Source organism: Canis lupus, chromosome 8, assembly GCF_048164855.1.
Source record: "Canis lupus baileyi chromosome 8, mCanLup2.hap1, whole genome shotgun sequence".
Lineage (NCBI taxonomy): Eukaryota > Metazoa > Chordata > Mammalia > Carnivora > Canidae > Canis > Canis lupus.
The window spans coordinates 26565155-26583273 of record NC_132845.1 but is presented as its reverse complement, the minus strand read 5'-3'; the positions used below and the strand labels follow the sequence as shown (position 1 = coordinate 26583273).

General features: G+C 34.6%; 1 protein-coding gene across 5 annotated transcripts in view; it reads right to left on the bottom strand.

Annotated features, from left to right (window-relative positions):
• The window catches only part of SNX7 (sorting nexin 7), a 114096-nt gene that overhangs the window by 11434 nt on the left and 84543 nt on the right, over positions 1–18119 (bottom strand). For 2 of the 5 annotated variants that reach the window (XM_072834655.1, XM_072834651.1), the window contains one exon: positions 9761–10174. The exons of 1 other annotated variant lie outside the window; for it this stretch is intronic. In XM_072834655.1, coding sequence (XP_072690756.1) covers positions 10088–10174 — 87 coding nt within the window. In that variant the 3' untranslated portion in view covers positions 9761–10087. Of the gene's footprint in view, positions 1–9760; positions 10175–10532; positions 10606–18119 lie in introns of those variants that run through there. 2 more of the 5 variants (XR_012035145.1, XM_072834652.1) reach the window with 2 other exon arrangements.

The following is an 18119-nucleotide window of genomic DNA, read 5'->3' as shown; positions in this document are numbered from 1 at the left end:
GAAATTGGGAATGTTTTCTTGATTAGTATAATACCTGTGGGTTTGTCACTGCCTAATAGTTGCATGTTTCTATTTTAGATTATGTAACAGTGAAATTGATTTTCCCATTTAGGAAGAAGCCTATGCTGTAAGATTGATCTCTCTGGGAAAACAATTATATCCTCCTAAGATCCTTTTATTTTTTATGCCTAACCTGTGGCCTGAATATATATCGACCTTTCTTTACATACATTATTTTACACAATGCCATATTAATTAGTTATTATTATTAGTCTTTCTATAAAACAGGTAAAGGAAATTAAGTAATTTTTTTTAAGGTTACAGAACTATAAGTGATAGAGCCAGACCAAAGTGTGACTCTAATGCTCAAGTAAACAGAGGATTTTATATGTATCATGTAACAGATTCTCACAGTGTGCACATTCCCAATAATGATATTAACCTTGGCAATTCAAAATGTAGTCTTTGGGCTGGAAGTATCAACATCCCCTCCAAGCTTGTTAAAAATGTTGAACCTACTCAGATCCACTGAATCAGAATCTGCATGTTGACAAGATCCCCAGGTGATTCTGATGTACATTAAAGTTTGAGCAGTGGTATAGGACACAAAGATTTTGAGAGGAGACTTGGGTTATCCTTGCTCCATTATTTCATAGCTTGATCATAATGGATGAATTAATTTTCCTAAGATCCAGTCTGCTCCTGAGCAATAGAGATCATAGTATCTATGAATCTGAATTGACAGAAATGGGAAAGTGCTAGGAAATCATAAGCAAGCTTGCCTGACACATAAAAAGGACTTGTGAACTGGTAAATATTATTAAATATCTCAAAATTGCACTTAAGTTTGGAATACTCAAAAGATTATACCTTTTTTAAAATAATTAATCATAGTGGGACAATATATTGGAATACCAATCAAAATATCTTCTTCTACCTTGTACTAATTAGCATCTTCTCAACTTCATTTAGACTATAAAGGCAACTGATAGCCACAAGAATGAGACTATACAGTCCACAAGCAGATAAATCTGAGTGCACAAGTTTAGGCCCTGATAGGCTTAAGACAGAGACAATAGACTTAAAGGAATAGAATGAGATAAAGGAATAGAATCAGATAGAGCAAGTAGAGGGGACAGAGCACAGATTCTGGGCTTTTGGATTTCACCAACTAGTGCAATTTAAAAAATGAAAGACAAAATGATGGTGCATTAGTCAGGATTCTCCAGAGAAACAGAACCAATAGGATATGTGTGTGTGTGTGTGTGTGTGTGTGTGTGTGTGTGTGTAGAGAAAGACAAAGACAGAAAAAGACACAGAGTGTGTGTTACAAAAAACTGGCTCATACATTATGGAAGCTGACAAATCCCAATCTGCAGTTGGCAAGCTGGATACCAGGAAGACCCAAAATTTTAGTTTGAATACAAAGGCATGATAAAAGCCAATATCCCAGTTTGAAGACAGTCAGGCAGCTGGAGTTCTTCTCTTAGTTTTGTTGTTCTATCTAGGAGTTCAACTGATTGGATGAGGACCAATTTACCTTAAGGAAGGCAATCTGCTTAACTCAGTCCATGAATTTAAATAATCATCTCAACAGAAATACTTTTTATAGAAACACCTAGAATAATGTTTAACCAACTATCTGGGCACCCTGTGGTCCAGTCCAGTTGATGAAGAAATAAATGATTACAGATAGTTAAACTTTTATTTTACCAGTTAAGGACATTGCATTAAAATACCTCATAAAAGAAGAGGCACATTAATGACTTTAACAAACACACTGTTTCTAAACAATTTATAAACTGAATTTTTAGTTTGGCTGTATGAAAACTACAGTGCATTGTCCTTAATTTTCTGATTTTAATGCGAACCAAAGAAAACTCTGCCAGAATGAAATGAGTCAGAAAATTGTGGTTTGGAGACTACAGGGAGAAAGCCTGCAAGGGAGTAAAATATTGAGGGGGGAAATGCTGCTAAAATCCAGGGATGATGTGGCAAAGACTTGATTTTCCATTAGTGAGAGTATAGAAGGAGTGATGAAATTGTTAACCTTAAAAATAAAACTGCCAGGGGTGCCTGGGTGGCTCAGTAAAGCATCTGCCTTTGGCTCAGGTCATGATCTCAGGGTCCTGGGATAGAGCCCTGTGTTGGGCTCCTTGCTCCATGGGGGGTCAGCTTCTCCCTCTATCCCTCCTCCTCCCCGCTGTCTCTCTCTCTCACACACACACACACAAACACATACATTTTTAAAAAATCTTTAAAAAATAAATAAATAAATAAACTTCCAGGATTTTACCAAGGGGGGAAAAAGATGTATTCAGGAATAGCAGAGAATTACACTCTGGGACAAGCAAGCTACAGCAAAACCATAGGGCAATCTGGAGAACAGAGGAGAGGAATACTCTTTTATAGGAGAAAAGGGGGGAGTTAGGAAAGTAGCTATAAACAGAAAGGCCATTGAAGTAAACTGAGAGTTCAAAGGATAGCAGCTTTTCACTGGCTGAGTCATGAGAGCCTCTCATTGGCTAGGCTGTTGCCTGATAGAGAAGAGAAACTTTTCTTCCTCCTGCTGGAACAGTATCATAGTAGCTAAAGCACTATCTACCTGCAAGATAAGTCTCTTCCTGCTGGGTCTGCAATTGATGACACATTGTAGGGCAGGACAGCTACCCCTTCCGCCTCCAGACTTCTTCTTAAATGAGGTTTCCTTTTATTAATTTTTACAAAATACAGAGAGCAAGCAACTAAGAGTCATTTTACTCCTTGGAGCTTTTCTTTTATAAGAAAGGTTGATTGAGATATTATTAAGATCTGGTTGTCAAATGTCATGATTCTAGATTTCCAAAGTGCATCTGCCAGGTGACAGAAATAAAACAGTATGACGAAAGCTTAAGCTTCCGGGACCTGATGAATGATGGTGTTAAGGACAGAAAATTGTGAAGTCATACTATATCTACCAGGTGGCTCTAGTCATTCTGCAGTTGTAAGAAATCCATGATTTGTTCCTTTGATTTACAGAAGAGAAAGAAAATAGGGCTTGATCTTATGTAACAGCAAACTATGTCCTTTGCAAAATATCTATAGAGAAGGAAATAAAAGGGCACGATACTACTGCGTTAACTGTGAAACTATTTTTTAGATACTGTATATTCGTGCAAGTCCCATGTGAGACATAATGAAAAAAAATTAGTTGCTTTTCAAATGGACAATCATCCCTTCTCTGTCACAGGTTGCCAGAATAAAGCAATAACACTGCTAATGGGGGTAAAAATATAACACGGTGGAGGAGTCTAGGAACAGACTGATTATAAGATCAGTAATAGATGTCATCTGTTACATTTAAATTAAAGGTGCTTAGCTGCCATTTCTTAGGTGATAACCTGGTTTAAAAGATCTGGTTATCTCCATACAGTAGCTTAATTTCATTATTCTTGAATTTCAAATCTTTATGAAAGAGTGAGAATATTGAATTGATCTTTAGTGAAATTGAGTGTAGCAGTCCCTAAATCCGCCATTCATGTAAGATGATCATGTATTTGAACATATTTGTAAAAGAATCACAGCTTTGTCATTCAATATATTCTTCACATCAGTGTACTTTGATCGAATCTCAATGCCTTATTTCAGCGTAGGAATATACTTTATACACTGGGCTCAATCAGACCTAATCTAAAGGTTGTATTTTCAATAAAGATGAGTATTCTAATGACTCTAATTTCATAGTCTTGTGCTATTTCTTAGCCAATAGAATTATGATTGACTTCCTATGTAATTATATGTGCTGGACTAATGGTTTATTTACACTTGTAATCTCTATTCATGTTCTTTGAAGAGCTATTTTTAGTCTTTTCTCATTGAAGAATTCTAGGCATAAGAATAGAATATTGTTAATTATATAAATGTATAGAACTTGAAAAATTCTAAATGAATAAAATGAAATCTTCATTTTATTTTATTTTTTTTAAGATTTATTTATTTATTTTTATTTATGATAGACACTGAGAGAGAGAGAAAGAGGCAGAGACACAGGAGAAGGGAGAAGCAGGCTCCATGCCGGGAGCCCGACGTGGGACTCGAACCCGGGACTCCAGGATCGCACCCCGGTCCAAAGGCAGGCGCCAAACCGCTGAGCCACCCAGGGATCCCTGAAATCTTCATTTTAAAATGAGAACATAGGTTCATTCCTACCATTATGAGGTGGACATAATGTATTATTTTATTTTCCCCAATATTCTTCTTACTTCTGCATAAAGTAGCTCTTTTCTTTTGGCATGTGAACATCTAATATGTTCTGAGTGAAATGTGGTCTGAGTGAAAGCTGCCATCCTCGTTTGGTCATAACCTCCCTGCCTGTTGTAATTTGTATAGAAGTGAGAACTTGACCAAGGCTGTGTTGATAAAAGTATTTTGGCTTCTAGCCACCAAGATTGGCCGGAGGCAGGGCTTAGCGGGGTAGGAAGGCTTTGGTTGTATCCCAAGCCAGATCTTCCCTAGGAATTTTCAACTAAATTAAAACTGGTAGGGAAGAGCTCTTTCCTTCCTCATAGATAGCTGGGAACTCAAATCCAGGAGCTACTAGTGGACACTAATCTAGCCAAAATTTCTCAACTTCAGCAGTCTTGACATTTGGGTCAAATACCTTCTTGTAGCAGGGGCTATCTTGTGCATCATAGGATGTTTAGTAGCATCCGACTTCTACCAACTAGATGCCAGTAGTACCCTTCTCCCACAGTGTGGCATCCAAAAACATCTCTAGATCTACTATACTATACTATACTATACTATACTATACTATACTATACTATACTATACTATACTATACTTTTAGATTCTGCTAAATATACCCCCGTTGAAAACCACAGAACGAGTCTCAGGTAAAGGTAACAATAGGAGGAAAAGAAGTCAATTCTTTCAAGAGAAGTAGATAATAAAGACAGAAAGAGAAATATACCTGTTCAGGACCAGTATATACCCTTTTCCTTTTGGTTATGTAAGTGCATCAATTCCATGTGATCTAAAGTAGTTTGATATGTTCTTTTGTCAAGTGGGATGATCATAATTCTGAAATAATAACAGGAAAAGACAAATGGAAGAACAGAGCCAAAGCACAATAAAAAAGGAAATCAATCCATTATAGGGCTTGATCAAGGCATAGATTCTACTGTGAGTTTTGAAAAATAATAACTTATAAACCTGCTTAAAGCAAGGAGAAGATAAAGAAATTATTATATAGATGGTCAGTAGCATAAGCAGACTTATCTTCACTTCATAGCCTCCTATCTTAAGGCAGTCTTGGCATGAGGAAAAGAAAGGAAAGGGAAAGGGAAAGGGAAAGGGAAGGAAATGAAAGGAAAAAAACAAACCTACACTTTTATTCGTATCTTCTTGGGAGTATACACATGTCCAGTAATTATTTCCTATTTAAAGTATGTGTCTGTGTGTGTCTTTGTAGTTCTCTAAACATGGGCCATATATGTTTCCTACCCAATCAATTGCCAATAATACAAAAAGAGAAGGGGGACGCCCAGGTGGCTCAGCAGTTAAGTGTCTGCCTTTAGCTCAGGTCATGATCCCGGGGTCCTGGGATTGAGTCCCACATTGGTCTCCCCACGGGGAGCCTGTTTCTCCCTCTGCCTGTGTCTCTGCCTCTCTCTCTATGTCTCTCATGAATAAATAATTAAAATCTTGAGAGAGAGGGAGAGAGAGCGCGCGCGCGAGAGAGAAAGGAAAGTACAAACTGTGGACCAGACAAGTAATATCCCCAAATCAGATCTTATACCTGAGTCCACTGACTCCAAAGCTTACATGAATATCCTCTATGATGATGACTTTCATCCAAGTACAACCTCATTTTCCATGAACACAGGAAATAAATTTCTTTCTCCCTAGGATTTCAGGTCAAAATGACAGAGAAATTCAGCATTAATGTTTCTGCTTTGAATAGCCAGTTTAGGTGAAGACTTAATTTCCTTCTAGGTAAATGGAGTGAGGGGAGTGGAATCCACAGGGAGCGTGTGGCAAAGAAAAGTAACACCTGGCTACAAGTAATAGTACAAGATGGACTTAAACTGTTTTCAAACCATACTGTCTATTACCAATTCTATATAATAGCTATGGAACATCCATTTAACATCCTTCTTTGTCTTTTTTGAAAGGCTGTACGACTTCAAGAAAACTAACTGAAAGTATGAAATCTGTGTTTGGAAAGCAGGTATTGAAAAAAGGCATGTGTTGAATGAAAAGTACATGTAAACTTCAGGGCAGATCTTTCTTTTAAGTAAAAAGCAAATGAGTTATTTTGTTCTTGTTAAGCAGCTTTTTATGATGAGGTATACAGTAGTCATATTTCCAAATTAATAACAACAACCATCATAACACACATCTCAACAACTAATTCAAAAGCTATACCAGGTGTTCCATCTCTAAGATGACAACATAAGGAGTTCCAGGGACTTGTTCCCTAGTGTTGGAAATTATAGTGCTGGGACAACTGGATAGCCTCATATAAAATAATGAAATTAGGCCTTTTCTTCACATTATATGCAAAAATTAACTCAAAATGGATCAAAGATCTAAATCCAAAAGTTAAAACTCTTAGAAGAAAACATAGGGGTGAATCCGCATAACCTTAGATTTGAGAATGGATTCTTAAAAATGACACTAAAAGCATAAGCAGCAAGAGAAAAAAAACATAAATAATGAACTTCATCAAAATTAGAAACTTCTTTGCTTCAAAGTGCACTATCAAGAAGTGAAAAGCAGTATCTGCAAATCAATATAAGGGATTTTTATATAGAATATATAAGTAACTCTTAAATTCAATAATAAAAAGACCACACTTTAAAAATTGGCAAAAGATCTGAATAGACAGTTCTGCAAAGAATCTATACAAATAGCCAAAAGCATGTGAAAAGATGCAACAGGCAATACAAATCAAAAGTACAATGAAATATCATTTCATCCAATAGGATGGCTATAATACAACAAAAACAAACAAAAACAGAAAACAAGCATTCATCAGGATGTGAAGAAAATCAGAACCCTCATACACTGCTGGGTGGAATGTAAAATGGTATAGCCACTTTGGAAAACAATCTGGCAATTCCTTATATGATTATAGTTGCGATTACGACCAAGCAATTCCACTCCTATGAAAAAAGGCCCAAGAGAAATGAAAATATATAGTCTCATAAAAATGTATATACATTACAAATTATAGCATCATTATTCATAATAGTCAAAACTGAAAATCACCTAAATGTCTATCAATGAAAGAACAAATAATAATGGATAAAGAAAATGTGGCATATCCATAAAATTGAATCTTTTGGTCTTTTTTTTTTTTTTTTTTTTTTTTGGTCTTTTTTTAAATTTTTTTTTAATCTTTTGGTCTTTTAAAAAAAAGAATAAAGTGCTGACAAATGCTACAGTATTTGTTAAGATGCGTTAAGTGAAATAAACCAGTCATTAAATATCACATATTATAGGACTCCACTGATATGAAAGAATAGGCAAATTTATAGGGACAGAATGAGTGGTTTCTTAGGCCTGGGGAATATGGGAGGGGGTGTTGATTAGAAACTGATAGCCAAATGGTATATGGTTTCTTTTTGAGGTGATGAAAAATTTGAAACAAAATAAATAACTATAAACAAAATATCTGCATAAACTACTGCATATTCACACCTTGGTATATTGTAGAGCTATTTAAGAAATGTATTAGAGCTATTCTTGACTTTGAACATTTCCACAAGATATTGTTGAGTGATGAAATGAGAGGCAAAATAGCATGTATAATAGGACTTCATTTTTATAAAACAAATTTTAAAACTGTGTGTGTATGTGTACTGAATACTATGAGGATGGAAAAATGTAAGGAGGGATCATACTACTTAACAAGAGTTAGCTGTGTGGGTATGCATGGGGTGTATGTGGGGCGGCAGTCATGTGGTTAGGAAGAGAAGGAGGAGGAAGGACATGCAAAACTAAAGACGAAAAAGAAAGGTAGGTACTGCATCTAAATATAAAGCATTTTTATGTGACTCCCACTTAAATAATTAATGATCTTATTGGTTACCATTTCTCTGGCAGGTATTCTTTCTTTCCCCAGTTTTATTGAGATATAATTGACATCTAACATAAGTTTAAGGTGTATAACATAATGATTTGATATATGATTTATTGCAGAATGATTACCACAATAAGATTAGTTCCCTTTCATCACATTAGCATAGTTAGACAACCTTTTTCCTTTGTGATGAGAAGTTTTAAGATCTATTCTCTTAGTAACTTACAAGTATACAATACAGTATTGTTAACATAGGCATCATGTACACTATACCCCCAGGACTTAATTTATAACTGGAAATTTATACCTTTTGACAACCCCAACTAATTCTTTCACCTCCTACTTTCCTCTGGTAGGTGTTCTAAGTTTACTATATCATTTTAACAACCTGTGAGATAGAGATTATTATCTCCATTATATCTAGATGGGGAAACACATTTTTGAGTAGTAAAATAGCTTGCAAAGCAACATGGTTGCAGCCATCCTGATAAACAGGAAGGATTCTCACCCAAAATTTGCATCAGATGTCAAGGCTAGTGATGCCAAAAACACACTAAGAGGTTTTGAAAGGTTTACTATTTGTACAATGAGGCTTTCTAGGGAGAGCTGGGCAGGCCTCTCAGGTTATTCTGTAAACAGTTTGAGAGATCTGGAGAAGGAGAATGACTTGGAGTTTTTATGGTGGGTCAGGGAGTGGGTTTCTGCACACAGAGAAGGAGTTACATGGTTTGAACTTTCTATCAATGCCAAAGGAGGGAGCATTTGGGCTTTCTTAACAGCTTGACCAGAAGCGACAAGAGGGGAAGAGGGAAAGTGCTTAAAAGCTCCCAGTGGTCTAACATCAAAAAATGAAGCCAGGGCACCCCGGGTGGCCCAGTGGTTTAGGCCACCTTCAGCCCAGGGTGTGATCCTGGAGACCCAGGATTGAGTCCCATGTCTGGTTCCCTGCATGGAGCCTGCTTCTCCCTCTGCCTGTGTCTCTGCCTCTCTCTCTCTCGCTCTCTGTGTGTCTGTCATGAATACATAAATAAAATCTTTTAAAAAAATGGAGCCAGATTCTTCATTATAAATGGGTTAAAAAATTATACATGCCGGTATTTATGAAAAACATTTAGCTTTATATCTGCATTTGTGTATCAACTGTTTTGATTAAAATAACTGTCCAGGTTATTTTTTGTGACACTTATTTAAGGCTAATACCCAAATGATAATGTCATGCATGTAATACAACATGCATGGCTAAATACCTCAAACTTTAAAGTCTTGAGAAATAATCTATTTTCAAGAAATCAGCAAATATTAAATAATCAACATATTCAGTTTCTGAATATAGACACAAAATAAACATGAAATCACTTTGTATCGTCAGTATTACTAGCTTGCATAGGATTACTAACTAATAATTCAAAGGATAATTTAAATCTATCTCAGTAATGTTTTTTAATTGTGAAAAACAATTACTTTATTCCTACCAAACCGACTTGTGAACAGTTATCATTAAATTTAATAATACTAAATAATTCTTATATATTTACTTCAAGTTCCTAATGTCAAAGTGAATAGTATTTTAGAGAAAATCATGATAAAATAAAGGTGAATGCATAGGCTGCTTGGTAACATGCTGAATTCTTAATAGAATCTGCTTCAGAGGCTTGAACTACTAGTACAAAAGGAACACACCACACCCAATCATTTCATATTAAACTTTTTATTAAAATTGAGTCTTCATAATATATTTAAAATGACATGTTCCACAAACAAATATCTGGGCAAAAAATTTCTATATGTAATTATTGGCACATAAATTTAAAATAAAAACTAAGCTAAATATATATATATTTATATATATATATATATATTTCCAAATTCATATCAATTATCTGGAATACCTGAGTTTCTAGCTGCTGGTTTTCCAGATAGTGTGAAATGTTTTTCATCCACCTCGTCAAGGACACAGCCCATCCAGAAAGAATAACTTTGGTTAATAGATGCTGTCTCCCAAAGATCACACAGATGTCCTCAATGGGATTCAGGTTTATCTTCTGAGGATTCTTCCATATGGAGGTCAGTCTGTGATGCAAGGAAGGATTCCCATGTAGCAAGGCACTGAATAATGGAAATACACCACGAGGAGATCAACAGTAGTTAACTTTCAGTAGGAAAGGATAATAAATCCTTATATATTTGTTACTAGAGCAATCTACCCTGCTCCTGTCTCCCACCAGCATGCCAGAAACCTTGTTGTTTCCTACATATTTTAATTTCTAATGAGGGATACCATTGCTAAATAAGAGGAAAACATAAAAAGTTAAAAAAAGAGCATGGATTAGTTTTCTGACATGATCCAGTATTACCCCACTGTCAAGAAAGAAAATCACTACATTTTGGAGAAAAAGATGGACCATTTGGATCTGAGGAGTTGGGCGTTAAGCATCTAGACAGAGAAGTGGGGATATAAGCATACCTCTATCAGATTTGAATCCCACTACAAGTCTGAGTTTGGCCAAGCTGATGAATCTTCATTATAGTTTCTCCAGCTATAAATTAGATTAATGACAGTACTTACCACTAGGGCAACTATAAAAATTAAAGTTCCATAATCAGTATAAATCTCTATGAAGAATGCTTAGCCCAAATAAGTGCTCAAAAATTAGTAATTATTATATTATGATGGTCTCTTGGGACTAAGTGGTGAAACTTGGTCATTAATATGCAACAGGAAATGAAAAAGGTTCAGAACGAGACTGAAGGTGGTGGGGACACACAAACAGGAATGTGGCCACCTTTGTGATGTTGCTTAGGACTGACCTGCCTACTTGCCTAGTCTCAGTAAGCTGTATGAAGTTTATCCACAGCATAATTTTAGTAGTTTGCATATATTCAGGATTCTTCTAAAACAGACTTACTCGAACATGTATTTGGCATAAGATTAAATTAATTAAGTCATATCTTTTCCAAATGTGGATAGACTGCTACATACAAATACATATATATTTATTTTTTTTGATATAATACACTCTGAAGTTGGACTGATTAACACCAGTTTATTTGCCAAACTACTTTCATGTCACTTCTTTAGCCTCTAAACCTTTTATAGCTTTAATATATCTACTTCTGACAATAGGAACTAAGTGACAGACCAGCAATTTCTGAAACACAATACAAAATTTAAACCTCCCAAATTATAAATGTGCTGTGTTTCAAAAAGTATGTATGTATGGACTTATGTATGTGTATATACATGTGTATACAATATTGTTTCAAACTGAAGATTTAGAATATGGGAAGCATTTTACCAAATAAGGTTTTTATAAAGGTCATACACACTGATTTGACTCTGAAATAGTTTCCAGAGCTTAGGATATGAATAATATGGTTAGAAAATTGTTTATTTGCATGAGAGCAGTAGAAGTACTGTTGAAACCTTAACTGCCAAATTAAAAAAAAAATTACTGAGTAAAATGTTAAGTATTTATTTTCTGATATACCTATTTTGAAAGTCAGGTGTGGAATAATACAAGTCTCATAAGAATAATCAAATCTATCAAGACTTTAAGGGGTATTTTTTATTTAAAAACTTTAGAGAGTAGTGGTAGCTGAGTATAAGCCATAAGGCCTAAGTTTTTAGTCACTGTGATGAATCAGTTCTGGGATTTACCTTTACTCTTTAGTAAGTTACTGACTCTCTGATTTTCTCCCTCTTTGGATGTGCAATAATAATAATACCTATCTCATTGGTATGAAGAAATAACAAAGCAAGATAAGGGTAAAGAAGGTGAGGGTAGGGAAAAGAGAGAAGACCAGGTAACTGTAGGGACCATGAGGCAAGAGTGGCCTCTTCTGATGTGGTACAGGAGAAGAAGCAAATGTATTTACATTAGATCCTTATAGCCATAAAAGGGCATTAAAGAGAAATACCTCACATTTGACATATGTTTCAACTTTTAGACCTTATGTCTTTTATAACTGTCCAAAATATACATAATTTGGGAGGTAGGGGTTGACATAAAACATCCATACATTCAGAAAATATTTTTGAGTTCTTATTATGTCAGGTGCACAATCCTTGACCTTACGGAACTTAGGATTTAGCAAGAAACACAAGTAAGCAAATATAATCAATTATGGGGTCTATGAAGTTTACAGGGTATGATGGAAATAAATAGTAGTGGGATCTAAATCACACTAGAATGAGTTAATGAATGTTTCCTAGTAGGAGTAAGCCAATAAATCTCTGGCATGTTTGTGAAAGGGTAATGTGAGGAATAGTTTATGGTAAAGTGGTTAGGAACTGGGGCTTAGGACTTCTGTTGCTGACTAAGATGGTATATAATAGGGACTGAATTTACTCCTCTGATGAGAGAAGACAGAAAGACAGAAAGAAAAGAAGGAAGGGAAGGGATGGGAAGGGAAAGGAGAGAGAGAGACAGAGAGAGAGAGAGAGAGAGAAAAGAAAAGAAAAAATATATGAAATATATTTTTCAAGACCCTGAACATCAGGCAAAAAAGGACAAGTAATTCCTGAGAGACGTGATAAAAACAATCTGAGCCCTATGATTACCCTACTGTTACGGGCAGAATTGTGTCCCCAAAACTCATTTGTTGAAGTGCATTCTGAGATACTTCAAAATTCATTTGTTGAAGTACCACAGAATGTGTAAGTATTTGGATATAAGGCCTTTAAAGAGGTGATTCATTTGAAATAGGGCTGTTAAGACAGGCCCTAATCCAATCTGACTAGTAGCCTTATAAGAGGAAATTGGTTATATAAGGAGACTATAGGAATGACAGCAGAGAGAAAAGATGATATGAGGACATAGGGAGAAGGCTGCCATCTGCAAAGTCAAGAAGAAAGGTCTCAGAAGAAACCAAGAAGCTAAGCCTGCCAACCCCTTGATTTTGGGCATCTAAACTCCAGAACTGTAAGAAAATAATTTTTTTGTTGCTTAAGTCACTCAGTTTGTAGTATTTTGTTATGGCAGCCCTATCAGACTAATACACCAATTTATTGCCTCAAGAGATTTTCCAAGCCATGGTTGAAGAAGGTGAATTTTGATGTATCCAAGCAGACTCCCTGGGTTGAAGAGATGCAGCTAAGAGTCTACAGAAAAGTAACGCAGGAGAGTTCGTAGAGCATAGCACCAGAGAAGAAAGAGTGGAGACAGAGCACTCTGGAGATCTGTGGAGGTCTGCGTAGGGAATTCAATGGAGTCCTGATTAGTACAAGCATGTAGAAAATTACTTGAGGCCTGGAAAAAGAAGCCATAAGTTAGGATTAGAGTGAACAGTGCCCATGTTCTCCCCAGGGCCAGGAATAGTACAGGGTTCCACCAAAGAGATTGGAAAAATCTCATAATTCATGAGTTATTGGGTAGAATACAAAAAAGGGTCTTTCCTCAATCCTGGGAAATAATTTGCCCTATACTAAAAGCTGCTCAAGTACCACCCAAAAAATCTTAAAAGTAAGACCTTAAAGGATCAAATTGTGTCCAAGCAACTTAATTAAGTGCTATAGGAATACAGAAATATTCACCACGCAACAAAATTCAGAATACATGGCATCTAATTAAGGTTACCAGGAAAAAAAGCAAAAAAATATGACGCATAATGAGAAAAAAAATCAACCAAGTGAAATTTATATACAATGGAATATTACTCAGCCATAAAAAAGAGTGAAATCTTGCCATTTGTAATGATGTGGATATAGCTAGAGAGTATGATGCTAAGTGAAATAAGTCAGTAAGAGAAAGACAAATACTGTATGATTTCACTCATATGTGAGATTTAAAGAACAAAACAAATGAATGTTGGGCAGGGAAAAAAGAGACAAACCAAAAACCAGACTCTTAACTATAAAGAACAAACTGATTGTTACTGGAGAGAGGAGGTGGGCAGGGGATGGGCTAAATGGGTGATGGGGATTAAGAAGGGCACTTGTGATGAGCACTGGGTATTGTATGTAAGTGATGAATTACTACATTCTATACCAGACACCAATACTACACTGCATGTTAACTACTTGGGATTTAAATAAAAATTTGGAGAAAAAAAAAAGAAACTGACCCAGAATTAACAAAGATGCTAGATTTAGAGACATGGACATTACAAGTTATTATAAAACTGTCCTAGATGTTCCAAGAGCTAAGTAGAGGCATGAAATAAATGAAGAATACACACAAATTGGACTTCCAGAGATGAAAATTACTGTGTGAGATGAAAAAAATAGAATGAATGGAATTAATAATGTATAAGAACAATGCAGAAGAAAAAGATTCGTGAACATAAAGGAATACGAATGGAAAATATCTGAAAGAAGACACACAAAGAAAAAAGATCAATGAGAGAGAAGAGAAAAAAGCATCAGTGAGTCAGAGGACACAGTTTGCAGTAGTATAATATACTTGTAATTAGCATCGCTGAAAAGGTGGGGTGCACAAAATCCTTTGAAAATATTAAGGCCAAAATTTTCCCAAATTTGATAAATTATAGACCCACAAATCCAAGAAACCTAACAAACCCTAAATATAAGAAACATGAGAAAGAAGGCATCAAGCCACTTTTTATAACCAAATCACTCAAAATCAATGATAAGGATCATCTTTAAAGACAGAGAAAAATGATAATCTTAGAGACAAAAGAAGGAAACATAGGCTGAGTATTTCTCATCCAAAATACTGTAAGTGAGAAGATAGCAGAGGAACATTTTTACGGTAGCGAAAGAAAAAATACTGTCAAGATACAGGATGCTATGTCTTGCAAAAATACCCTTCAAAAACAAAGGTGGAATAAAGATATTTTCTGACATACAAAAGCTATAGAGTTTATCACCAACAGACCACACCACGAGAAATGTTTTTAAAAAAGAAAAATTCCATCAAACAAAAAGAAAATGAGACCAGATAGAAAAATATGAATCCACTCAAAGGAATGAAGAACACAGGGCATGGCAGTGATATGGAAACATGTATTTTGTATTACTTAAATGTATTTAAAATATAATTATTGAATTAATTATTAATAATAGTAACAAGATTTTTTGAGACTTATAATACATGTACAAATCAAATACATGACAAAAGAGCAGAGAGACCAGGAAAAGAGAACAGAAGAATACAATTGTAGGTTCTTTTTTTTTTTTTTAAGATTTTATTTATTTATTCTTGAGAGACACACAGAGAGAGGCAGAGACACAGGCAGAGGGAAAAGCAGGCTCCATGCAGGGAGCCCGACGTGGGACTCGATTCCGGGTCTCCAGGATCAGGCCCTGGGCTGAAGGCAGGCGCTAAACCGCTGAGCCACCGGGCTGCCCTGATTGTAGGTTCTTACATAACAGATGAAGTGGTGTGATATTACTTGAAGGTAGACTATGGGAAGATTAAACAGCCCACAATAAACCCAAAAATAACCACTAGAAAAATAAAAGGTATGTCTAATACACCAACAAAAGATGTAAAACGAAATCATACAACATGGTCTATTATCCAAAAGAAGGTATAAAGAAGAAAATGGGAGCAAAGAGCAGATAGAATAAAAAACAAATAGCAAAATAACAGACTCAAAACAAGCCATATCAATAATCAATTTCAATGTCAATAAGCTTAATACTCCAACAAGACACAATATTTCTATTCAATAGAAAAAACGAGACCTATCTATATTCCACTTATAAGAAATACACTATAAATATAAAGACACAAATACATTTAAATTAAAAGGGTTAAAAAAATACATACTATGTAACGTATGTCAAAAGAAAGCTAGCTATACTAATATCTAATAATATAATAATATATATATTATAATTATATTATAATATGATAATAATATAAGCTATAATAGATAAAACAGATTTTAGAACACAGATTATCATCAAAAATAAAGGTTATTTCATAACGATTAAGGCATCAACTCATATAAAGGGCATAATTTAAAATATTTATATATATAATGGAAGAGATTTAAAATACATGAAACAAAAACTGATAGAAATGTACGGAGAAAACCAAATTCACCATTACGATTGATTTTGGTATGCCTCTTTTACAAGAATTGATAGAATATGTGGACAGAAAACCAGCAGTGATATAGAAAACTGGAACACTATTATCAATCAAGTTGACCTAATTGATATCTATAGAAAGGAAAATACACATTTATTCTTGTATATACATACAACACTGACCAAAATAGACCATATCCCAGGCTACAAAAGAAGTCTCAGTAAATTTTAAAAGAGACAAGTCACATAAGTTTGTTCCCTGAACACAATGGAATTAAATTAGAAATCAGTAAGAGAGAGATATCTAAAAAATCTCCAAATATTTGAAATCTTAACAGGAAACTTACATATATAATACCTCCCGTGTCAAAGAAGAAATCAGAAGGAAATTTAGAAAGTATTTTGAACTGAATGAAAATAAAAACATGGCATATAAAAAATTTTGGGATCACTAAAGCAGTACATAGAAAGAAGTTTAAAGCACTAAATGTCTATTAGAAAAGAAAGGTTCGCGATGAGTACTTGGTGATGTATGGAAGTGTTGAATCACTATATTGCACATCTGAAAATAATATAATACTCTCTGCTAAAAAAATACTGTCTGCTAACCAATTGAAACTAAAACAAAAACTAAAAAACGAAGAAGAAAGAAGAAAGAAGAAGAAGAAGAAGAAAAAGAAGAAGAAGAAAGAAGAAGAAAAATCTTAAATAAATGATTAGTTTCCATCCTAAAAACAAACAAATAAATAAAACACTAGGGAGAGCTAAAAGAAAGAAGAAAGAAAGAAAGAAGAAAGAAAGAAAGAAAGAAAGAAAGAAAGAAAGAAAGAAAGAAGAAAAGAAAAAAGAAAAGAAAGAAAAGAAAGAAAAGAAAAGAAAAAAAGAAAAGAAAGAAGAAAGAAAAAGAAAGAAAGAAAGAAAGAAAAGAAAGAAGAAAGAAAGAAAGAAAGAAAGAAAGAAAGAAAGAAAGAAAGAAAAGAAAGAAAAGAATAAAACTGAAAAGATCAGAATCAATGAAAGATTAATAAAAGCGATAATCATTAACCAGACCTAAAAGAAGAGAGATGACACAAATTTACAGCTGTGAGGAATGAGAAATACGACATCAGTATCCAGATCCTACTGAAGGAAATAAAGGAACGTTAAGAAAGAAAAACTTTATACCTATACACTGACAACTTAAATAAAATTTCCCTGAAAGACACAAACTATGTAAATTCAATAGATATAGATAGAAGTAATAGATAACCCAATGAATTTGAATTTGTTGTTAAATATCTTCCCACAAAGAAAACTCTAGGCCCAATGGCCATCACTGGTGAATTTTATCAAACATTTAAGGAAGAAATCATATTAATTCTACACAAACTCTACCAGAAAGTTGAAGACATAGAAATGCTTTCCAATGTGCCAAAACCAAAGACAGTGTAAGAGAAGAAAATTACAAACCAGTATCTCTCATAAACACTGATACAAAAATTCTAAATAAAATTGTGGCAAATCCAGCAATCTGTAGAAAGAATTATACATCATGGCCAAAAGGGGTTTATCCCAGGAATGTAGGATTGGATTAACATTCAAATTTTGGTCAATATTAACTGTATTAAATGCAGTATCTACTCAATAGACACAGATAGGGCATTTATCAAATTATAATGTCCATTTCTGATTTTTAAAAACTGTCAGCAAATTAGGAATTGAAGAGAGTTCCTACAACCTGAGGAAGAACACCTACAAAAGACCTAAAGTGAACAGCACAGGCAGACATGCATTAAATATTAGCTGTCATTAGCATTTTATCTCTTTTCAATGCCAGGGAAATAAAGAAAGGAAAACTGAACTTTACATATACTCAAAAATCTCCTTCACCAAATTTTGAGTATCTAACAAATCAGGAAATAGAAAAATACCAAAATACAAATCTCTTTAAGTCTCTAGCTACAGTATCTACAAAACAAGGAAAGTTATTAACCGGGACTGGTGGCCCAATAGAGAGCGGACTTTGCATTTGGGAAGAGCCCTGTTTCCCTAGTGAACCTCATTTCTACTGGA